The 24780-nt window shown below is 45.2% G+C and overlaps 1 protein-coding gene across 4 annotated transcripts in view; it reads right to left on the bottom strand.

Moving 5' to 3' along the window:
• Positions 1-24780, bottom strand: part of AHDC1 (AT-hook DNA binding motif containing 1) — a 261817-nt gene that overhangs the window by 192352 nt on the left and 44685 nt on the right. For all 4 annotated transcript variants that reach the window (XR_015744779.1, XR_015744778.1, XR_015744780.1 and 1 more), the window contains exon 2: positions 17061-17108. Coding sequence is in view for 1 of the 4 variants with exons in the window: in XM_087939720.1 (XP_087795846.1) it covers positions 17061-17108 (48 nt within the window). In the remaining 3 variants the exon portion in view is untranslated. The remainder of the gene's footprint in view (positions 1-17060; positions 17109-24780) is intronic.

Raw genomic sequence — 24780 nt, forward strand, 5'->3', positions numbered from 1 at the left:
CTCCACGTATTGTGTCTGCAACTTCCAGGCTGGGCTGGGAATTCTAGATGATTCTTCCCTCCTCTATCTCAAAGAAAGAAAAGAAAAAAAAGGCATGTTGAGTTTCTCCTAGTCCTCTCCTGGGTAAACAGGGCCTGGAAAAAGTCGTTTTATAATGACATACTCCTAGCATGGTTGATTGGCAACCAGACCAGACCAAGCCCTGGCTGTGCAAATATTATTCAACTCTTTTGCTGCAAGTTGACTTTCTTCTACATCCAAAAATATTTGGATTCTTAAATATTTCTTCAGACATGACAGGCATCTAATCCTTATCATTGTAGAAATATGAAGGACGCACAGAACTTCTCTTAAAAGGGGGCAGAAGCGTGTTCTCTATAATTACAGCGTCAGGAGACATGGTCAAGCGAGCATTTCCCCCCCACCTCTAAGTCCTGGATTTGGATCGAGTAAAACCAGGCCCACAGCTCAGCGTGGTTAGCTAATTTCATTTCCTTGGCTTCTCACCTCAGAATGCTTAGGGAAACAGGTTATTCTGAAGTCAGCTAAGCAAATTGGAAGGTGGGATTGGAAAAAAATTGTTCCTGTTATTATATAACTATGTTGTTTGGCAAAACAAAATCTCCGCACAATTTGGGAGTGGGATACAAACAAAGACGAGGGGAGGTCAAGCTATTCTCCAAAGCACCCGAGGGCAGGACAAGAAGCAATGGGTGGAGACTAATCAAGGAGAGAAGCAACTTAGAACTAAGGAGAAATTTCCTGACTGAGAGAACAATTAACCAGTGGAACAACTTGAAGTTGTGAATGCTCCAACACTGGAAGTTTTTTAAAAGATGTTGGGATAACCATTTGTCTGAAGTGGTGTAGGGTTTCCTGTCTAGGCAGGGGATTGGACTAGACCTCCAAGGTCCCTTCCAACTCTGTTATTCTATATCTTCTTCTAGATCTATATTCTATATCTATTGTTTGGGTCTTCTTTGAAAAAAAACCCACCAAACTCTTGGCAAGCACAACTAACTGGAAACAACCACAACAAAATATTTCCAAGACACAGGCCCCCCACCTCTCAGTTCATGAGTAAAAGCAACTCCTTCCCAGCCTTTGAACCCTAAACAGGGTGCCTGTACTTCTTTGCTAATATTACGGCCAAGTCCAAGACTGTAACAGGGCGCACTTGTTACACTAAGCCATAAACTTTTCTGGTTAGGAAGCAGAACTGCCCAGGTTCCCGTGAAGCTGGCATCCATTGTCCAGCACGATGGTGGTTATGCAATGTGTGAAACCCACCTGTGTGTGGAGCAACAGGGCTAGTCATGGAAAGCGAAAGATCAGAAAAAGAACAAAACCAACTTATTCCATTGTCCCAATCCTCCCCATAGGCTGTGCGAGCAAAGCCAAACGCCCCACTCCTTTGCAAGCACATTCCAGCGCCGGCCAGCCTCTGCCAGCATCCAGGAACACCCCAATCCCACTCCTCTCTCTCCTCCCCCACACCATCCAGGATTCAGAAACTGGAGCCCCGGAGAGCCCCATTCACGCTTTGCGAAGGGCTTGCTTGAGCTTTTAGCTGCCTCAGCTTCCCCGCTGCCTCAGCCAGTCACCCCCAAAGCACATCCAGATGCCTGCATCCCAGAACAGAACAAAGGAGGAGGGGGAGGGAAAAAGCTTGTGGTTTGCCCCAGGAGGGTCAGCTGCAACACCCACCCATATCCTTCTCTCTTCTGCAGGCATCTGCTTTGTGCGCACACACCCATTCCCCAGACGCTCCTTCCCTTCCCTACATATCTGGGTTGTTTCACAGATGCCTAAAGGGAGCGCGGAAGAGGCTGCTGGTTCCACACAGCCGAAGCCAAAATGGCAACCTGGCAAACTGCCCCCTGCACCCCCACTCCTGCCTCCTCCACTCCTCTCTGGCATTCAAAAACTCTTTCTTCAAATAATCATGTTCCACTGAACCTGCCTTGGCATCTTTGCTTAAATCAGCTCAGCAACAGAATGACGCCACCCGGCTTCTTGCTGTCCTAAGCAAAGGACTGAACTAAGCCAATGCAGGCTGTTCTCTTTGTCCTCCTCCTGCCCTCTCCCTCCTCCCTCTCCCCCCACCCCGCCCCCAAAGCATGGAATCTTTCCATCTGGTCCCATGGGGTGGAGGGCATTTTCTCTATGGGGCCAGCAAGGCAGGCTCACCTAAAGCCGCTCAGCATTTAAACTGGGGGAGATGAAGACCTCAAACATCTGCCGACTGCCGGCAGTTTGATCCTGACCGGCTCAAGGTTGGTTGACTCAGCCTTCCCTCCTTCCGAGGTCGGTTAAAATGAGGACCCGGATTGTTGTGGGGGCAATAGGCTGACTCTGTAAAGCACTTAGGGAGGCCTGTAAAAGCACCGTGAAGCGGTATATAAGTGCTATTGGTTGTCAAGGCACCTGAAGGCCAGGCAAGGAATAGTGGATGGAAACTGAACAAGGAGAGAGATTCAACCTAGAAATAAAGAGAAATTTTGTGACAGGGAGAGCAATCAACCCATGGAACAGAAGTTGCCTTCAGAAGTTGTGGGGGCTTCATCACTGGAGGCTTTCAAGAAGAGATTAGATGGCCATCTGTCAAAAATGGTGTAGGGCAAGGGTCTTCAAACTTGGCAAGTTTAAGACTTGTGGACTTCAACTCCCAGAATTCCTGAGCTAACATGACTGGAGGAGGAATCCTGGGAGTTGAAGTCCACAAGGCTTAAAGCTGTCAAGTTTGAAGACCCCTGGTGTAGGGTCTCCTGCTTGGGTGGGGATGGGGATGTTGGACTAGACAACCCTAGATGACTAAGTCCCTTCCAACTCTGTTCATCTGCTATTGCTATCTGTAGTGTGTTGCTGTGGAGAGTTAGGCTGGGCCAATGAGTTCCATCCCAGGGATCGGTTCCCCTAGAGCAGGGGTCTCCAAACTTGGCAGCTTTAAGACTTGTGGACTTCAACTCCCAAAATTCCTCCTCCAGTCATGTTAGCTCAGGAATTCTGGGAGTTGAAGTCCACAAGTATTCAATTTGCCAAGTTTGAAGACCCTTGCCCTAGAACCACACACACAAGAGCGAGATGGCTGGAGGCAGGCTCTCACATTGTCTCAATGCAACCCAGTCACCTTTTGCCTGTTTGCAACGGAGCACATCTGGACTTTGTCCACAAGGGCAGGAGACCAGGCTTCTGACAGCTAGCCCCACGGATCTCCAGCCCTCTTTTTTTTCCAGCCTGTTTGCCAGTTCCCTCAAGCTAAGTGGGTGGCTATTGTTGTTATTTATGAGACTTCCCAGATCAAATAAGAATCTCTTTTGCTTCCCCCATTCCCCCACCCACCCACCCGCAAAAAGGAAGGGTGGGATAGTGCCTGCCTCTCCAGGCTAATCTCTAGTAGCGATGTCATTATAATATACTCAGAAAGAGCAAGCTTTTTTTTAAAAAAAAATGCTATTAAGGACCCGGTGCATTTTCTGCAACTTAATCTTCTATATCCTGCAATAGGATTTACTGAGAAAACTGTTCTCACAGCCCCCTCCCTCCCATCGCCTATCTAAAGAAGAAAAAAAGAAAAGAAAACCCCGAGAGAGATCAAAGTTACAGAGGTGTTAGGGAGGTTCCGAGCGAAGTTAAAATTAGCAAACAGAAATAGTTACACAAATTGAGGGGGGAAAAAAATAAAGATTTTATAACGTTTATTTTTTTTTCCAAAAGAGGGGAAGGAGTCCCACTAGACACTTAAGTACCAGTTTGGTGTAGCGGTTAAGACACTAGGCTAAAAAGAAAGAAAGGACTGAGTTCAAGTCCTGCCTTAGCCATGAAACCCAGTTGGGTGATTTTGAGCCAGTCACTCCCTCTCAACCTAACCCGCTTCATAGGGTTGTTGTTCTGGGCAAAATAGGAGCAGGAAGGTGTGCTGATGTTCACCACCTTGAGTTATTTGTAAAAAAATAATAAAGGTAGGATATACATAAACAGTTAAATAAAATAAAAAATGTGGCTTTTATCTTACTTCAAACACTGGGAACCTCAACTTTCCTTTAAGGGGCACAAAAGAAGAATCTGTACAAATTTTCTAGTACTGAGGACTAGAAACTTGCTATTTAAAATAATATGTTTTTTTTCCTTTCATTCGTTTATGTCTGATTTTCAGAGGCTGCTTGGACAAATTTCTGCAGTTTTCTTGACAGGGTTTTTTCAGAAGTGGTTTGCCGTTGCCTCCTTCCTAGGGCTGAGAGAACGTGACTGGCTCAAGGTCACCCAGCTAGCCCCTTTTTCCCAAGGTAGCGCTAGAGCTCCTGGTCGCCTGGTTTTTAGCCTGGTGCCTCAACCACCCCACCAAATTGACTCTCGTGTACTTCAGGATGTTTTGTAGCCAGTTTTCTGTTCTGTTCTACACTTTTACTCTGCTGTACATTAAAGGAGGTATATATTCAAAACAAGCAAGCAGTGAAAAATCTGGTGGTTGACTGGCCTGGCCCGAAGGCTCAGCCAGAATGTGGGTGCAACCAGAGGTGGCATTCAGCCAGTTCTGACCAGTTCTGGAGAACCAGTAGCGGAAATTTTGAGTAGTTCGGAGAACTGACGAATGCCACCTCTGACTGGCCCCGCCAACCCCATCTATTCTCTGCCTCCCGAGTCCCAGATGATCATCTGGGTCTCCTTTGGTTGCCCTGCACAGGAGAACAGAGCTGGAAAGCAGGTTAGTGGGGTGGGGAGGGAATGGGGATTTTGCAGTATCCTTCCCCTGCCACGCCCACCAAGCCACGCCCACAGAACCGATAGTAAAAAAAAAATGGAATCCCATCACTGGTTCAACCCATATGGAGGGCACTCAGGGAAGAGCTAATTTGCCCCTCTGTCTATGCATGGAAGTGGCATTAGGAGGAGAAAATAAAAAAAACTTCCTAGCCCAGATTCTCAAAAAAGGGCAAGCCACAACTCCTACAAACAGCAACCGGGTCCTGCCTGTGTGAAACGGTGCGCCAAGGCATTGGGGATGGCAGGGGCAGCTGAAGGGGGTTGCGCGCATGTGTGTATCTGGCTTTGTCACAGATTGGTGAGCAAGTTAATCTCAGACTCCCTGACACGTGGCATAAAATCACGATCCCGTAATGGAATTCATTCGTCTTCCTGTCCTGGGAGAGGCCAACTCTAGCAAGGCATGCCAGAATGGAAGAGAATAAAACATCAGGGCAGGGCGCTCGTCGCAAGGCAACGGGGTCACAAGCAGACCACAGGATGAATCCTTCCTTTCCCAAATTCATTGCTCGGAAGCAAGGGAGCAAAGAGGCCGGAGGCGGGAAGGAGGGCACTAATTTCATCCCTCTTATTATCGATCAGAAAGGTCGGCAGTTGGGTGGTTCGAATCCCTAGCGCCGTATATCGGAGTGAGCTCCCGTTCCTTCTCCCAGCTTCTGTCAACCTAGCAGTTCGAAAGCATGTAAAAAAATGCAAGTAGAAAAATAGGGACCCCTTTGGTGGGAAGGGAACAGCGTTCCGTGCGCCTTTGGTGTTTAGTCATGCCGGCCACTTGACCATGGAGAGGTCTTCAGACAGCGCGGGCCTTGTAATGAAGATGAGCACCGCCCCCTACAGCCAGAAATGACTAGCACCCATGTGCGAGAGGAACGTTTACCTTTGATGAGGGATGTTGGCATTGCACGGACAGGGTCACTCTAGAACAGGGGTCTCCAACCTAGGTCACTTGTGGACTTGTGGACTTCAACTCCCAAAATTCCCCAGCCAGCAAAGTCTTAAAGTGGCCAAGGTTGGAGAGACCCTTGTTCTAGAGCACCTGCAGCCCAATAAAATGATTTTGTACCTGGGATGACCTGCCAACTGAGCAAAATGCATCATGTCTTGTCCAGTCAACAAGCACAAGCAAGTCAGCACCACTTCAGACCTTACACAACAACAACAATCTTGCCGCTAGGTCTATCTTTGATGGGGACAAGACCAATGTTTAGTCCACTGGCCAGCCACAAACATGGGGGGAGGGGGGGAGAGAGAGAAGATGATGGTTTTTCTCCATTGTCCACCCAGTTTCCTGCCCAATGTCCACCCAGCTTAAAGTGTGCTGCCATGATTCAGAACTAGCAATCATTAGGAGTCTGATCCTACACGCATTTACCCAAACCTCTTCTTGAAACCATCTGAATTGAGGATTGTGACCACATTTGGTGGCCATCAAATCTACATTCTGATGATGGTTTGGGTATATTCACGTTACACTTGAGATATTTCTATTTCAAGTGAATTCAGTCACTTTCTTGCCCAGGAACCCAAGAGATGGCTTGCTTGGCCATCCTGGGGTTAAAATTAAGCCTCTTTCCAGGTTCTACTGCGGGGATCTCCAAACTTGAAGACTTGTGGACTTCAACTCCCAGAATTCCTCAAGCCAGCCATGCTGGCAACTCTGAGAGCTGAAGTCCACAAGTCTTAAGTTGCCAAGTTTGGAGACCCAGTTCTACAGCATAGACCTGTGGTAGCTTCATGGTAGCTCTTCAGTTTTGTAATCACCCATTCCCAGCTGTTCTTCATGTCCCTCAAGTCTTGGTTTAAAGCATGGGTGTCCAACCTTTTGGCTTTCCTGAGCTGGGCTGAAGAGAAATTCTGCTAACTATTGGCTGGCTGCATTTTGGCAGTTCAAATCCCATCAGGCTCAAGGTTGACTCAGCCTTCCACTCTTCTGAGGTGGGTAAAATGTGGACCCAGATTGTTGGGGGCAATATGTTGACTCTGTAAACTGCTTTGAAAAGCCTGTAAAGCACTATAAAGCGGTATATAAGTCTTATTGCTATTGCTATATGTAATATAGTTAATGTATATAAATCCCATCATACTGTTAAAAGTTTACAATCTTCTGGGGCCACCTTACTAGTTATCAAAGGCTGCATGCAACCCTCGTTCTATGGGTTGGACATGCCTGGTTCAAAGGAACCTTGAGTAGGGCAGAGCTGAGTCAATGCAGGTGGGCAATGGTTGGTTTCATCTATCTGTCATCTTGGGTTGATGGAATATCAGGTTGACCAGATGCAACAGAGTGCCTCTCCTCAATCCAGGAGCTGCAATCCAATACATCTGGGCAGTGCGTAAGGGGGAAGGGATGCCACAGAGGATGGGGATACGGACGGCTTCCAGTCTCACGAAAGGAAGGATAGGAGCAGCTGCAACTTGCCTTACGCTCTTTATCCTTCTGTGAACATAGCAAGTTGCACCTGCCGAGATTCTCTCCTTGACGCAACCCATCAGTAACGTAACGGTCTGCCCTCTTCCACAGCTGTCCACTCTTTTTCGAGACCTCACTAGTAAAGACTGTCAACCTATGGTCATCTCTGCAAAGCCTTAAATGGCAAAGGGCAGAGGAAGACAAACCAAGAGGACATGAGATGGCCAGCTGCAGGTTCCAAATCCTGTCCAGATTTGTACTTAGCTGACATGCTGTCTTCAGAATATAAGAGTCCTCAAGGGCTGGAAGATCCAGGTTCAGGCCACCTGTCTTTTAAGGCAGGGGTCTCCAACCTTGGCCACTTTTAAGACTTGTGGACTTCGCTCCCAGAATTCCTCAGCCACCAAGGTCTCCAACTTTGGTAACTTTAAGACTTGTGGACTTCAGCTCCCAAAATTCCTCAGCCAGCTTTGCTGGCTGAGGAATTTTGGCAGCTGAAGTCCACAAGTCTTAAAGTTACCAAGGTTGGAGACTCCTAAGGGAAGCACTTAGCAGTCTTGATTTAGACTTAAAAAGTAAGTCAAGTCAACTTCAAGTCAAGTTTTACTTCTCAGCCTAGTCGACAGTCCTGCATTCTTTAATGCTTTCCTGTCGGGTGCAAGAAACCAGGAACCGTGATACACAGGCCGTCCTTTGATTTACAAGCACAGTGGAGTCCCGCATTTCTCTTGCTTAGCAAGACCGGGGTCAGTTGGGCCCTATTTTTTACGACCTTTCTTTCCACAGTTATTTAAGTGAATCACCTGCAGTGGTCAAGCTCCTCACACGACTGTTAAGTGAATCTGGCTTTCCCCATTGGCTTTGCTGGTCAGGTGGTCGCTTGACCCCCGGGACACTGCAACCGTCATTAACAGGAGCCAGCTGCCAAGCGTCTGAATTTTGATCACGTGCTGCAATGGTGGTAAGTGTGGAAAAACAATCCAGTCCCCGTCCCCCCCAAGTGACTTCAAATGGTCACTAAACGAGTGGCTGTAAATCCAGGACTACCTCTAGTTAAAAAGCACTATGATTTATTTTATTCTACACAGGAATCTGATCTACTGACATTCAAGGCAAATTGGCCTGGATAATTCCGGAGGGACTTCCAAGGCAGCGGTGAGGTTCAAATAATTTAACAACCGGTTCTCTGCCCTAATGATTTCTTCCAGCAACCAGTTCACCAAACTGCTCAGAAAGTTCACAACCGGTTGTCCCGAAGTGGTGGTGAACTGGCTGAATCTCACCACTACTTCAAGGGGGCATAGGGACTCCAGACCAGAGGTGGGTATTCAGCAGGTTCTGACCGGTTCTGGAGAACCGGTAGAGGAAATTTTGAGTAGTTTGGAGAACCGGCAAATTACCACCTCTGACTGGCCCCGCCACCGAGTCCCAGCTGATTGGCTGGGTCTTCTTTTGTTGCCCTGCACAGGAGAACGGAGCTGGAAAGTAGGTTAGTGGGGTGGGGAGGGAATGGAGATTTTACAGTATCCTTCCCCTGCCATGCCTGCCAAGCCACGCCCACAGAACCGGTAGTAAAAAAAATTGAATCCCACCACTGCTCCAGACCGATAGGCACTTGACTCCACCCTCAGGCTCAGCCTAATCATCTCCTTACATCTCCCAGCCAAATTTTAACCAAGCCCAAACCTGCTTGGCTTTTTAGATCAGCCAAAGGCTTGAGCGCTAAATCCTGCCACCCAGATGGGCCAAATTAAACTAGGGCTGTGCAGAAACTGAAGCCTCAGGCCAACCCGTTGCCCCCAAAACTTCAGGAATAACACATGGAACCCTTTAAAAAGCTGTGGCTGAATTGCAGAATTTGACGTGACACAAGACACAAAAATATAGTTAAATACATGGGGAACAATAGGGGGAATGAAGGGCATTTTAACGTAAACAAATGTAGGGTAGTTCTGGCCCGTCCATTCATTTGATTCGAATTCCAGCATCCTAGTCAAAGGAAGATCTTCACTGATACACACACACACACACACACACACACACACACACACACAGATATACAACTATTACGTCCCCCTGATCTAAACACAGAGGCAGCTGAAACTACCTTACAGGGCTGTTGAAGGGGTTTTAAAAAGAGCCCCTCTGCTCTCCGGAGGGAAGGCAGGAAATGAAATATAGGGAGGATTAAAGAAAGAGATACAATATACCTGTTTCTACTGCCCCAAGGTGGAAGCTAAGAGCGCGGCGTGCTCCAACTCTTAAAGCTTATGGCTTTTCCTTCAGAGCACACATTTTCCTATCCCTGAAGGAGAAAAATATAACATCTGAAAAAGGTATGAAAAAGGCAGAGAGAGGGAGGAAGGCGGGGGGGGGGGTGCACATACTGGTGGCCTGAGCCTTTTTTTTTTTTTTTTTTGAGCCCTGAAAGCCTCTTCAGCTTGCACAACTGAATGCCATTTGCTGCTATTTTGAGGCAGGAAATAGAAAGGAGCGCTAAGCCTAAAAGGCACTATCACATAAAAGCGCAAGAGAAAGGAAAAAGAAAAAGGGAAAGGGGAAAAAAAAACAAAAAACCCTGAATCCCACCCTCTCCAAAAGCTGAAAGGCTCAAAGAAAAGAGAGAGAGAAAAGCTGGCTGCTCCACTACTCATCCTATGGACCTGCCCCCTTTTTGCATAATTGACCCACTCAGTGTGACCCCCCACTTCCCTCCTCCCAAGCCCACTGAATATGTGTGTGTGTGTGTGTGTGTGTGCAACCCCTCCCCCATTGTTTCACCTTGGGACAAACAAATTAATTGATGCAAAACAATGAAGGCCACTTGAATGAGGCCAAAAAAGAGCTGCAGAGGCAGGGAACTATTGGCTACTACGTCCCTGTGTATTTGCCACAAGCAGGACAAAGCTTGCACAGGGTCAAAGTGCCCCATGGCCTGAGTAACAGTAGCCCTCCTGGACCACCACGGTAAACTGGCTACTCCAGATGGACAAGAGCATCCTTGTTGAGGGGACGCATGCACGGAAGAGGGAACACTCAACCCGATTTAAGGAAAACAGGATGTTGTCCTTGTTTTGCCAAGTAAGTTTGTTAGCCAGTTCAGACCACAGCTCCAAGGGAAAAACAGCTCGGAGCATCAAGCGATGAATTCGGCAAGCCGTTCCTCTTCCAGCAAATGTTTCAAACAAGTTTGTCCACTCAAAACTTGTGCAGAGGTTCAAAAGAGCAGTTTTCCAGGCAGGAAGCAGTGCCCGAAGGGAAGAATAGCATAATATCTGGGGGTGGGGGTAGTGTTTCACCCCAAGGGTGGGATTCAAAAATTTTAACAACTGGTTCTGTGGGTGTGGCTTAGGTGGTGGGCGTGGCTTGGTGATCATATGACTGGGTGGGCATGGCTTGGTGGTCATGTTATTGGCTGGGTGTGGCCAACTCAACATCTCTCACATCGAGGCACGCATCTCCTCGCCTGGCTTCTCATGACTGTGGGGATGCTACAAGTCGTAAGTGTGAAAAATGGTCATAAGTCACTTTTTTCAGTGCCATTGTAACTTTGAATGGTCACTCCACACAAGCAAAGTACCAGCAAAGGAGGGGAAAAAAAATCCAGAGAAGTTCCTGAGAGAGGAAGTCTAGTCCTGCCAAGAATGTAATAAGGTTTAACAGAGAGGCAGTTTCTGTAAGCAACACCAGAATGTTTCCTTCCTGCCTTCCCTACAGGATTAGGCCAGTAATTTCTTCTAACAACCGGTTCTCTGAACTGCTTAGAATGTTAACAACCGGTTCTAGCAAATAGGTGCAAACTGGTAGAATCCCACCCCTAGTTCACACAATCCATGAACTGTCAATCGAGGTTGTAGATTGATATATATGCTGCTGAACCCTGGGTGTTGTAAGCCTCTGGGAGTCAGAAATGGTTCAGTGCATACAAATCAAATCCAGCACCAAGTAATCAAACCATCCGCGGTAGCATAGTAAAAAAAAAAAAGGAAGAAAAATAATTTGAGAAATACATTATACAAAACCTACATTGGTGAGCATTCAATTCTCTTGGAAGGCTTTCGTTTTGAGCTGCCTTCCTGACAGAGTCAGGAGAACAGACTAACTCCGGGGGCGGGGGAGCCAATTCATAGAATAGGTGCAGCGCTAGAAACTGGAACCAACTGCACAGGTGGTCCTTGACTTACACTAGTTCGTTTAGTGGCCATTTGAAGTTACAATGGCACTGAAAAAGTAACTTACGACTGAATTTTGCGCTTATGACCGTTGAAGCATTCCGTCGCTCGCGATCAAAATTCAGAAGTTTGGCAACTGGCTCATATTTAGGATGTTTGGCAGTATGTCCCAGGCCATGGGATCCTCTTTTGCAAACTTCTGACAAGCCAAGTCAAGGAGGAAGCCATATTCACTCAACAACCATTTTTGTTTAAGTTAAAAACGGCACTGATTCGCTCAACAACTGTTGCAAGAAAGGTCATAAAATGAGGCAAATGTCTCATTAATGTCACTTAACAAAAGTCTCAGCAACAGAAATGTTGGACTCAACTGCAGTTGTAAGTTGAGTAAGGACTACCTGTATTCATATAACATGCCATCCCCAAACAATTAAACCTGGGATCTTGGAAAATGATGCAGCTGCTTTGATGAAACACAGGGGGCTTCATGTACATTTGGAAACACCCTTTCCAAATCAGATCTAAAGCCCAGCTCGATCACATTTTACCTTAACTTGTTGGCCTGATCCATACAGTACCCTAAGATAATAATCAGGTCCCTACAACATAGAGAATTCCAAACTCTGTAGCCCAGCATTTCTCAACTTTAGCCACTTTAAGATGCATGGACTTCAGTTCCCAGACTCCACCAGCCACTGAACCCAACTTATGTTTCTAACTAAAACTGCTCTGAAAAAGAATCAGGAAGCCCTGAGGTGTGATGGTTGGAATATCAGATTAGATCGCAGGAGACTCCAATTTCCACATGTTCTGGCAATGGATATTATTAACTCTCAGTCTAACCTATCTTGCAAGGTGGCTAAAATGGGATGAGACATATGTGCACAGACTTCGTTCCTTTTTTTTAAAAAAAGGTGAGTTTTACAGGTAGTCCTCAACTTGCGACTGTAATGGAGCCTTCCCGTCACAGTTGTAATTCGTGATGATCATAAAGGAAGTTCTTCATATGGCTGACTCAATTTTTTTATCTTTTCTTGCAGCAACCATTAAGCAAACCGATGGTTCGTTATGGACGTGGTTTTGCTACAAACAGGATATAAATGCCAGTTTTGGGCAAAATGCAGTCAGTCATGGGACCACAGGACACTGCAAACAGCTGTATTTGTGGAATGGTTGGTGAGCACCCAAAGTGTCTCAAGAAATGTCTCAAGTGACTGCAGAGAGGCCCAACCGTCAGAACTTTGAATCCAGATCATAAGTAGCCTCTAGGTAGTAAATCCATTAGAACTTTGAATGTTCACTGAATGGCCTGTCATAAGTTGAGAACTTCTTATAAATGTAATAAATCATAGCAAAAAACTTTTAAAGTCAGAATGTAGTATTTTTTAAAAAAAACCCACACAAACCAATACTGTATTAAATACACTTGTTTATCTATTTTATGCATTTACTAGCAAATGAAGTCTATGCCCAGCAGATCCACAATACAAAGGCAGCTGAAAAGGATCATAAGAACATTAGAAACTGTTTCAGTAGCTGGGGGATGCTTTTGTATATAAGCAAATTCTTATTTTCCACTATTTCTTTTTTATTCATGCACATCAGCTTAGCTCCCCTTCCTGCTTTCAACAGTCTCCATGTGCCTCAGCAAAAAAAATGTCAAAGGTTTGTGGGACGTCCCCCAGCAACCCATCCCCAGAAGGGAATGAAAATAGTGAGCATGAAATATTGCAGAACTAAATCCCTTCCATGCGTGGAGATTTCCATCTGCTTTTTTTTTGGGGGGGTCCTATCGCCGTGACTGTGTTCCATTACGCCAAGCTTTGCTGTTGTGTATTTCCCCCCACCCACCCACCCCCCCAAAAAAAACCTTACAGGGTGGATGAGTCCGAGAGAAATGGCCTTTTTAAAGCAAATAAATAAAACGGCAAGTTTCAAAAGGAAATATTCTTTTCGCAAAACAGCCCGCTTTGTTTTGGAACCCAGCTATGGCAATGTACCCAGAAGGGTGTGGAATACCATAATGTCCTGGGAGCCAAGAGCCTCCTTATTACTAAGATGCTGGAATATTCACATCCAGAAATCAGCACAAATGCAGGTGCAGATCAGTTCACTCCCCACCCCGCCTCCGAACAAAAGTGTTTTCCAAATGGGGAACAGTCCTGAAGCAGGGGCATAACCTAGGGAACCGCGTTTTTAAGACTGGCTAGGGATGTAGGACCGAGCTTGTACTCACTACACAAAGGGCCTTTCACAGAGGGTGAAGCTGACCCCTGCAGCACACCAATCCTTACACGGAGCTAGCTAGCTAGCTGCCTTATAGAGAGGCTGGAGGGAAGCGTAGGGAGCTTGTGGGATCCGTTGAGATTAACGCAGCAATGCAAGGCTGTAATTTAGGGCCCCACAGCATCTGACGTTGATCTAGGCTGGTAGGAAGTCTCAACATGCACCTGTGTCATTAGTAAGAGGATTCCCCTTGAAAAAGGACCCTATGCCTTGCAGGACAGAGGAAGACAATATTGCAAGATGCAGCCTGTGTCGGTCACCACTCATGCTGGAGCCATCCTCAGGGAACTTCTCTGTGTGCTTTAGGATGTGGTGTGTGTGGTATTTATACGATGCCTGTTGTATGTGGTTTTTTAGATGTAGATTGAGGAGTTGATGGCTGGCTGTTGTTTCCTTGTGCTGCCAAGCCCTAGCCTCCTAAGTACTTGATAAACTGGGGGTAAAACTGCGCTTCCTGTTGATTGATGAGGGCCTCGTTTCCCAGGCTTCAATCACTTCCCTGGCTGCTTTTGTGCCTGCTCGTCCAACAATCTTAGTAGCTGCAAAAATTGAGCGTGTGTCTTCGTTTATTGCAGCGTGATCCTTGCAATCATGTGATTAGATGTGATCGCTCAATGGTCACAATTAAAAACAGTGGACTCCAGGTTGTGACACTTATTGTCTCATGTGCATCTTTCGTATAAAAAGTGAGCGAAGTATCCCAGTCCCATCGTAGCCCCTTTACACCGACAGAATGAGACATACAATCCCCAGAGAGCAGGATTGTGAGAAAGAGGGCAAAAACTGGAGCAAAGGAAACCTGAGGCCAGGGGGAAATCCAGCGGGGAGGGGAGGAGGAATCTCACAACAGGAAAGCGTAACAGCACCACCAAATTCTTCCTTCCTTTCAACCCCTCTTCACCCAGCCCAGAGCAGGTTCTCTGACCTCACGCAAACGCTTCCTGTGTTTTCTGTCTTACCAGCATCTTAATTATATTAATAATCAAAAGAAAAGTTGCCTATCTGAAAACAGGAGATGTGGTTGCTTAAGAGCTCATCTCTTCCTGCTGCTCATTCCTCGCTTTAAAACTGTAATCTGCTGCTGGGGACACTACAATTAGCTGCCACCCAGTTGGCTGCAGTATGACAGCAGATTAGGATTTCAGCTGGGTCCTTAAAAAAGGAGCGGGGTGGGTGGGCGCACACGAAGCACTGAAGGACCACCACCCTATTTTCAAGCAAGGATTATCGCACTGGGGGGATGTTGCCAAAACTACTGTGGGAAGGGGATGAAATCTGCCTTCTTTTTTTTTTTTTATTGCACCCAGCACCTGGAACTCTAGAACAGGGCTCTCCAAGGTTGGCATCTTTAAGACTTGTGGACTTCAACTCCCAGAATTCCTCTTTGCTGGCTGAGGCATTCTGGGAGTTGAAGTCCACAAGTCTTAAAGCTGCCAACGTTGGAGAGCCCTGCTCTACACAAGACAGAACCTTGGACTTGGAGGATTCTCCAACAAAGGCATCTTGGGTTCCGAGATCTCCCCTAGAAACGCATGCGTGCGCACACGCGCACACACACCTCTGCACAGCTGGGCATTTTGCTGGGAAGGACTTGTCAGACTGGCTGTGCCCTACAGCCTGGTAAACAAGCCTTCAGCATACCCTCTTATCTCTCTTGGGGCCAATTTCGGATTGCACAGCCCCTTTGAACACAGCAGAAACAGAGAAGCCAGAAGGATGTGTGTCTGTGTGTGTGTGTGTGTGTGTGTGTGTGTGTGTGTGTGTGTGTTGAAGGGACAGATGTTAAGGGAAGGCAGGACTAGCGTGACCGCCTCTCTACCCCCACCCTCCCCACACACACACAACCAACCCTGTGACGCCTCTAATCTTGGGTCATGCTATAGCAGCTCATTACGCCCAACAAGCATCAGTGGGCTGGCAAGGAAGCCAAATTTGGTGGCAGATGAAGAAAGAGGGTGGGGTAAAGGCTGGGCGCCTCTGATTGATGAGGTAAACTCATTTCTCCAACCTTGCTTCCCCCCCTCCCCATCCCACACACACACACACACACCCTCTCAGCCTCCTTCTTAAGAGCAACCGTCTTTCCCTCCCCCCTCCCTTCCATCTACAACCAGTCATAAACCTGCAGAAGCAAGCCTGAATCCTTTTTCCACCCACTGCTGCCATCCATCAGCTGCCACGGGGTTAATTCCAGCTCCACCAGGTTATTTTCCCCTCAGTGCTTTTGACTCACTAATGATGTGCAAGGGACACAAAGAGACTGCTGTAAAGCAGATACACAACTCCCCCCTTTCCCTGTTCCCAGCACTGACTGCCTCCCTTGGTCTCTTCTCCGCCCCCCCCCCTCATTTACACATTCACACACACACATACACACAGAGCCCTCCATGTTCCGGATACACCTGTGTGCTGCAGGGAAAGTATATTAACTCCTTGGCAGCCAAACTTGGATCCTGGGGACAAAATATTGCAGCCAGCCATGGGAAGAATAGGGACCACTGAGCTACAACTTCTCTGACCCACAACCTTGTGGGTCCGAGGAGGAAGCCCCATTTGCTCAGACCCAGCTTCCAGCTCAGGTAAGGCTTGGACTAACCAAGCGTGTTGAACAGTAAAGCAACTACGTCTCCCCTTGAAATCTCAGGACAGCGCCAAGAGATCGTTAGCAGAGTCTCAAGACCTGCTGCATTTAAGCAGCAAAAGGATTTATTCATTGGGCTTCTTTATCTCCCCAGAGGGTTGTCGTCTCTGCCCCAAAGCCTCTCTAACCAGTGAAACAGGAAGTGGCATCTGCCTAAGCAAGCCCTTCTTGTAAATAAGGCACAGTTCGGGTAGTCAGGGGACCCGACGCATCTGAGAAGCGGGGTGATCAACAAATGTCTGGCTTTGCCCGGAAGTTAAAAAAAAAAAGTACTGGATTAAAATACAAAAACGGTTAAACAGAATTACACATTGCTGAATAGAATTGAAGCCAGAATTGCTTCTTTTGGGGATTATTAAGGGGAAATGCCCTAAAAAATATTTGATTTTACACATAACCACAGCAGCGAGACTTGCACTCGCACAATGCTGGAAAATGGTCACTATACTGACAGATGGTTTAGTAATCCAAAAGATTTTAGACTGTGCAGAAATGGATAAACTCACTTTAGAATTAAAGGACAAGGAAGACTTGGAATATTACACAGTTTGGAAAAATTGGCATCAATGGATAGATAACAGGAATAAGAAATGTACAGATCATAAGCAGATATAGATATGCATATGTATATGAATAACTAGAAATGTATGGAAATGTATGTATATAACCAAGATATTTTAGTACTGTCAAAGAAGATTGAGATTTGTAAAAAGTTGTTTTTAAATTTATTTGTATTTTAATGTTTCAAATTTCAATAAAGGTTAAATAATTTTAAAAAAACAAATACCTGGTTCTGTGAAGGAGATCCTCCAGGTTTCTTCACATCCTCCACCACCTGGGGGTGAAAAAAAAAAACAAGAATTGGGCTAAAAGTAGCAAGCTACTACGGAAACCATACAATTAAAAATGGGGCTCTCATATGTCATATGTATCTGGCATATGCCAACCACAGAATTAATTAGAGAGTCTGTCTTTCTCCTTGATATAAACCTTTCCATCTGCAGGAAGTAGTTTTAGTAGACTTGCACCAAGGAGGAAGTCATTGTAGTCTTTGGTTTAGGATCATTCAAGCAGAGACTTACAACATTGTTGAAAAACGTGACTTTTAATGGGTCCTTGCACTTATGACTGTTTCACCAGCCCCATGGTCTTGATCAGCAATGGATATCCCGGTTCCAATTATGGTCGTAAGTTAAGGACTACCTGGAATAGTCTACACTATTTTGTAAATCACAGAAAAGATAAGACACTGTATGCATTCTAAGCTCCTCAAATCAACAGATTTCAGTTTAGAGAACATCAACGTTCTATTTACATCCGTGTTTTTCATACTTTTTCGAGGATGGGCAGATGCTAGGTGGCTGAAATCTTCACGTCTAAATGTTGCCCAATTTAAAAAGAGGTCTAATTTTATTTTATTTATTTATTTTTAAAAAGCCAAGTTAACTGTTGCACGTAGGCCATAAAAGAAACTCCCAAAAATGATTTCGGAGTTATACATAGCCAAACTCAATGGTTTTTTTTTTCATCAGGTTAAGATGTCAAAGAGAGCACAAATGAGAACGGAGAGAAGTAATACCCTGCGTTCAAGCCAGGTCACTAATTAAGAAACATATTGGTAGAATATGGGGAATCGCCTGTGGACATTCAAATTAGACCCCATCAGGTGGAAAGTTGATTTCAGGGAGCATCCTAGAACTTTCCAAGAGATGCTGAGGTGACAGTACAAATAGAAACATTATTCCAGGGTGTAAATTCATTGGATCAATCTGCATTAACACAATAAAAAGTCCCTTTTTGCTGATTGCTTAATATGGTGGCTGAACCTAGTCACAGTGGTTGAAATCATGCTTTATGGCTTGGTGCTGCTGCATGAATCCAACCACCATGACTTACTCTGTGCCTCAAACAATCCATCATAGATGAAACTGTTCAATCACCAACTTGTTGGAAGTGTTACCATCCAATCTTTAAAAGAGAAAGAAGGACCACGTTTCTTAAGCAAAAAAACATATTCTGGTAACCTTAACCACCACATCTGTAAGGAGTTTGAATACCTGCTTATCTAGCATCTCTCATTATCTCCTTTTGCTTGTTCCTTATCAAATGAAAACCCATAAATATAAACCCTTAGTGATTTTTCCTTAAATCCACACATGGGGATGCTATTGACCTGCTTAAACGCACATGTCACCAATCCATTTGTCTTCAGATAAATGATTTCTGCAACCTATTTCTCATTTCTAGCATCATTTTATAGAAAGCAGTTGTTTTTTTTACATTAATTCTATGCCAAAGATTCACATACTCTCTCTTTAGGTACCAGGTTCAGTGGTTTTTTGCGTATGCCCTCCTGGGAGAATGGATACCCCCAAATATTTTTTTTAAAAACTTAATCTTCTTTAAATAAGAATGCTTTTCTATTACCAATTCTGTGTGAAAGAACTGAGAGAGGAAGTACGTAGGGAACGAAGTTGTGGATACTTAAGATACTGTTTTGGTTCATCAGCAAAAGCCATCCATGCCTTAATTCTAGTGATAATTTGGCCCCAAAATATTGACAAATGCTATGCAAATGCAACTTAGGATAGTTTTGTTTTCTTCACAAAACTCCTACTCAGACACTAGTAGTGGTCTCTAAACCACCTTATAATCCAGTATTTTTCAATCTCAGCAACTTTTAAGATGTGTAGACCAACCCTCAGAATTCCCCAGTCAATCATGATGGCTGGGGAATTCTGGGAGTTGAAGTCCACCAGGCTTAAAGTTGCTGAGTTGAGCATCACTGCTATAATCAATCCAATGGTAATTGGAACAAAAGTTTACTTGCTATGCTGGCTGGAGAATTCTGGGAGTTGAAGTTCACAAGTCTTAAAGTTGCCAAGTTTGGTGACCCTTGCTGTAGTACATTGGGCAGGTGACTTTGGGCCAAGCCCTTTCTCTCAGCTCTAGGAAGAAGACAACAAGGGATAACGGCTCCCAAAAACCAGAGCCATTTTGGTGCAGTGGTGAAGGAGGAGGCTGTGAGTTCTAGTCACATCTCATGCATGAAAAAGGGCTAGGTGACTTTGAGCCAGTCACTCTTTCTCAGCCTACCTCACTTCACAGGGTTGTTGTTATGGGGTAAATAGGAGAAGGGAGGAGTATTAGGCATGCTTCCAGAGGTGGCATTCAGCAGGTTCTGACCAGTTCTGGAGAACCGGTAGCGGAAATTTTGAGTAGTTCAGAGAACCGGCAAATCCCACCTCTGACTGGCCCCGCCCCCATCGATTCTCCGCCTCCCATCGAGTCCCAGTTGATTGGCTGGGTCTTCTTTGGTTGCCCTGCACAGGAGAACGGAGCTGGAAAGCAGGTTAGTGGATTGGGGAGGGAATGGGGATTTTGCAGTATCTTTCCCCTGCCACGCCCACCAAGCCATGCCTACAGAACTGATAGTAAAAATTTTTTTTGAATCTCCCACCACTGCATGCTTCCATCCTAACTCATGCCTATTGAGTTATAATAAAGGTGGGAAATATATCAATGTTGGACTTTGGAGACAGGCCAAGGCCAACCAACATATCAAAATATTGGTATATGCTTTTCATAGGCAATCGTAATTAGTAATTTAATGACTGCATTCTGACTATCTGCAGTTTTCAAATTATTTTCAAAGCAGCTAGACCTATGAAAGCGCCACAGCTATGAATCCTGGTTATTACTAGGGCATAGATTATGACCTTCGGTCTTTCTCCGTGCAGGATAGATTCATTAGTTCCTTTGGGCATTCGAAACATGGACGTCACCAATACTGCTTATCTTCTAATGAGGCAACCAAGGTATTGTTGGTGTTAAGATTTTGGATTGGGATTGGGAACATCCTGATTGAGGCCTTCGTTTGATCCCAAAGCTCATGGAGGCACATGAGACCAATCAGTCTCGATGACTGTTGTAGGGATACAATGAGGTGAGGTGTCCCAGCTCAACGTATGCCACCTCGACCTTCGAAGAGAACAGGCAGGAGATAAACGTAGTAACAAAGAAAGAATGTAGTTTACAGCTAGCAGATTTTTGTTGGCTTCATCCCAGCTGGTGACAGTGCATGCTGGCATTTAAGAAGAGGGTCATTGTAGGTGGGTGGGCATGAATTCTGCTCCCCCCAGCCCCACCAAAGTGTGCAGCAATGCCAAGTGTGCAGCTTGGTGGTTGCAAGAGCCCCCTGCCTTCTGTTTCATCCCTGATTTGCCGAGACAAAGGGCACAGCTCCATGCCCCTTTCTGCAGCTGAGCAGGCCGCCTCTCCCCAAGAACAGAATCATTAAAGGTCAGGAAGTGGCCATGAATCCAGAGAGGACGGAGCAAGGAGAGCTGTTCTCACTCAGCCTTCCCCCCCCGCCCCCCAACTGCCTGCTGCAGCAAATTCAATCTCCCCCACACGGTGCTTAAACTGACACAGACATTCCACATAAAATCCCCTTTGATCGCAGAAATGCCTGCCCAGAGCTACAGTCTGACCTGCCTGCCAGATCCTTTCTTTTCTTTCTTCACGCCTGGGAGTGGAGAAAGATCTGGAAAGGAGAAGACACGTGGCTTTCTCTGGATATGGCAGTACAAAACAGGCATCTTCCAACTCGGTGGATCCCTCAAGATGTGGCCATGCCACAGAGCTGCAAGGCCGAAGTCTTGTTTCCAGAAGGCAGCACACCAACTGCTGACATGGCGGCCGGTCGCTGCCCCCACCTAGCAACCCCAGAAAATCCCAGATTCACAATTAATCCCAGGCTGAGGAGATAACCCGAGGCCAAGCCTTAGCCTGGAATAGCCAAGTGTGCTAATTAGAGGCGTAAACAGTGTGTGTGGGGAAGGGGAGATGGAGGAGTGGAAAGAGGGAAGGTGTGGATAAACGAGGCGCAGTTGAGAAAGGCTTGCTAGCACCAACCATCGGAAGGTTCGTACCTCAGGCGGAAAAGTCAGTATCCAAGGAGCCACCTCACTGCTTAAGAGAGCTCTTTCATTTTTCTAACACTCCATTGAAACACGTGTTCCCCTTTTTAGAGGAGAAGACAAGCTGTGAGAGATGGTCAATGCTTGGTCCATACCTTGACTGGACAAACACACAGCCCTGGGTTATCATGTGGTTTGTGGGTTTCTAGCAAAGCGGCAATCAGGTAATGCTTGACTTATGACCAGTAGCTTACTGACCATTTGAAGTTACGACAAACCCCAAAGGCTACATACAATTTGGTTTGATATTATGTCCACTGCAGCGCTGCCGTAGTCATTCATCCTTAGGAACAACTGCAGAGATGGTGCAGCAACGTCCTATCTTCTCATTCCACCATGCCAGCTCCCTGCAGGCTTTTCCCACCACCACTGGGTCTCTGCAGGCTCCATTGCAGTCATAAATCAAGGATTATCTGTATATCAATCCAGCCCTCCAGGTCTACAAACTGCAGTGTGGGTAGGAGGGAATATTTGTAGCTTAGGGTTGAACCACTGAAGCTTGAAGAGCACCAAGGAACCCACAAAGCTATGGTTTATGGGTTACCATCCTGCCATCCAATCAAATGGGTTTTAGTGAAACAAACTAGGCTTTAGTGCAATGTTCTAATCTAACATCCCACGGTTGTAATGACTCTTTATGGTATTCTGGTATTTTCAGCCTAGTTTTAGCTCTGGTGCATTGGATCAACTCAAGAAAACTTCGAGAAGAAAATAATACAACTGAGTAGTCTTCCACAATCTGCTTCCTTCCTACTGACTTACTAATGTCTTGTGTTAATGCACAACTTTTTTAACCTCTCTATATTGCCCTTGTGTCCCAGGAAGATCTGCATCTGATGTATCTTGCCAAAAAGTTTTTTTTTTAAAAAAAAAAAACCCGAACCAAACCAACATACCCAAAGTGATAACCTTAGGATGAAATTTTAAAAAGTAATGAATTGCTCTGGAGAAATACATCTATGCTTCTTTTTCACTTGACCTCTTTCTCTCACACCATTCAGTGCCACATATTAAACATATAAGGACATGTTGAGCCTTTTGTGACCTGTCCACTTTTCACACCTGCTCTGAGAGATTCTAGTTGTGCTAAAAAGCCAGATGGCATCTCCAGAGATGCCCTTGAAGAAAGTGGCATGGTTGCAGAATGAACAGGACAGGAGTTGGGATTATTTTCTTATTTGTTTATTTATTTGTTTAATTTAGAGACAAGGGCCATATACAGTCTCTCAGCAGAGTGATGGGGCTCACATTTCCCCAAAGTAGGAACAGGAAACTACATTGGATTTAATATAATTTTATCTTGATGCATTAAAGTTGATTAAATAGAGCTCGTGTTCATTCATCCCATGCATTGATTTTTTTTTTCTTTGCATTAAAAATCATACTTTGGTGGGAATTTTGAAGCCATGCTTAAGATTTTGGAAGGCCACAGGCAGCTTGGTTTAGAATTCACTGAGTTTTCAAGGTTCTAACCATAGAACAGGGGCCACCACCCATTAAGGATGGTCCCCGCCTGGTCAATTAGAGATCCACATGGTTTCCTTCAACTTTTCCTGAAGATTGTCTCACCATGGTTGAAAGCCATTGTGATCTAATATCCGGAGATCAGTTGTAATGACTCCTGAACAAGCATTGACCATTTACTAGAACCATCCATCCCACTCTCGTAGAATGGGACAATAGCTAAAGATATCGGTGCAAAATATAGGAGGCCTCTGACCAGTTTCCATTTCACATATAGTATTGGGCATAAGCAACCAGAACCATTCGTGAATAGTCTCAAGCAGAAGATTTATTGTTAGTCATCTATGTTACAAGAATCTCACCAGTCTTACCACATTCTCTCGAGAATGGCCAGATAAGGCTTCAGGGATTCTAGGGGAAGTCAAGACTATGCTACTTTCTGCACTGCAAGGACTCTAAGCTAGGCCCCCTCTTAACACCTCCCTCCAATTTAGCTACAGATTCCACCATATAATGGCAGAAAAGGAATGCTGCTCAGGTTCTATACCAAAAAAGCAAAAAAGCAAAAACTTTTTCATATGGCTGGGAATACTGCATCTGGATTCTCAAGATGGTAGCAGAGCGTAAGAGACATTTCCAGATTGGTTTGATCCATTCTGCTTTTAAATGCCATGGCTCCTGCAGACCCAATGTTTGCGCCTTCAGAATCTGCACGTCCAATAGAAATGGATGCTTTCCAAAGTGCAGAATCTGCAAACATGGACAAGATTCTTAAGCAGAAGTGAGTTCTACTACAAATATGAGTATCCCTATCTTGAAAAGGCTCTGCTGATACTACAACAAGTAGTTGTAAAAAATGGCAATTCTGTCCCATGTCTATGTTGTCTGTCTTGGATGAAGTTGCGATCCCTCTTTAAACCTGTGTTATGGTTAGCTGGACTCCAGGATTCACTCTTAGATTTAGATATTTAAGTTTTTAGCAGCTGATAGGATTGTTTTCTTTATACCAACTAGTTCCCAAGACAGCCTAATTTGGTGATAAAGATTCATATCTTGTTTATACTAACTGCAGGTACTGTGACATATTCTCTAGATTGGTTCAAAGAACATATTAAACCATAACAGGTTGGCTTGCATGGTTGGTAAAGCATGTTGTGTGAACTCAGACAGTATGACCTCTCCAACAAATAATGAGTAACAAATAACTAAGCAAAGTGTTATGGCTTAGTGCAGGGGTTCCCAAACTTGACAACTTTAAGACTTGTGGACTTCAACTCCCAGAATTCCTCAGCCAGCAAAGCTCAGCTGAGGAATTCTGGGAATTGAAGTCCACAAGTCTTAAAAAGTTGCCAAGTTTGGAGACTTTGGCTTAGTGCTTTATGGAAATCATCTGTGTAATCACAAGCCTCAAAACTTTGTTGATGTCCTCCTTCCTAAAAGACTGAGCCCCCCCCACCCCACCAAAAGTAAATATCCAGAGGTAATAAAAGGTAATAAGATGCTTGAAAGAGAGGGCTATATAAATAAAAGCAATACGTGTGGCTGCCTTTCAAGATAATTTGAAATTTTCTCTTAGTTCAGAAGGCTACAGGCAGACCATTGAGTAGAGCCAATTAGAAACTCTGCTTCTGAGTGAAAGTACTGATTACAACCTGTGAAGACTCAAGTGGCTTGTGTTGATGTCACCGGAAGGGCTAATGTCTCCTGTAGGAATTTGTTCAGTTGTTTATCTTCATTCAGTTTCACCAACATTTGAGGTCTCTTTGACAATAACATAGCCTAGTGGTTCTTCCCAAACTCTGGAGCTCTTGATTGACATAGATTCTCAGTCCTGGACCTCCAGTTGAGCTTTCACGGAAGACCACCATTACATCAGGGCTATAGGCTAGATTATATGATTGTAGATTCAAACTCAGTGTTGATTCACTGTTTTTATTTAAGAGCCACGTGACCCAGTGGTTGCAGTGCAGTACTGCAGGCTCCTTCTGCTAACTGCCCGCTGCCTGCAATATGGCAGTTCGAATCTTATCTGGCTCAAGGTTGACACAGCCTCTCATCCTT

The sequence above is a fragment of the Pseudonaja textilis genome, chromosome 10 (assembly GCF_049901715.1).
Source record: "Pseudonaja textilis isolate UNSWEBS1 chromosome 10, rPseTex1.2, whole genome shotgun sequence".
NCBI lineage: Eukaryota > Metazoa > Chordata > Lepidosauria > Squamata > Elapidae > Pseudonaja > Pseudonaja textilis.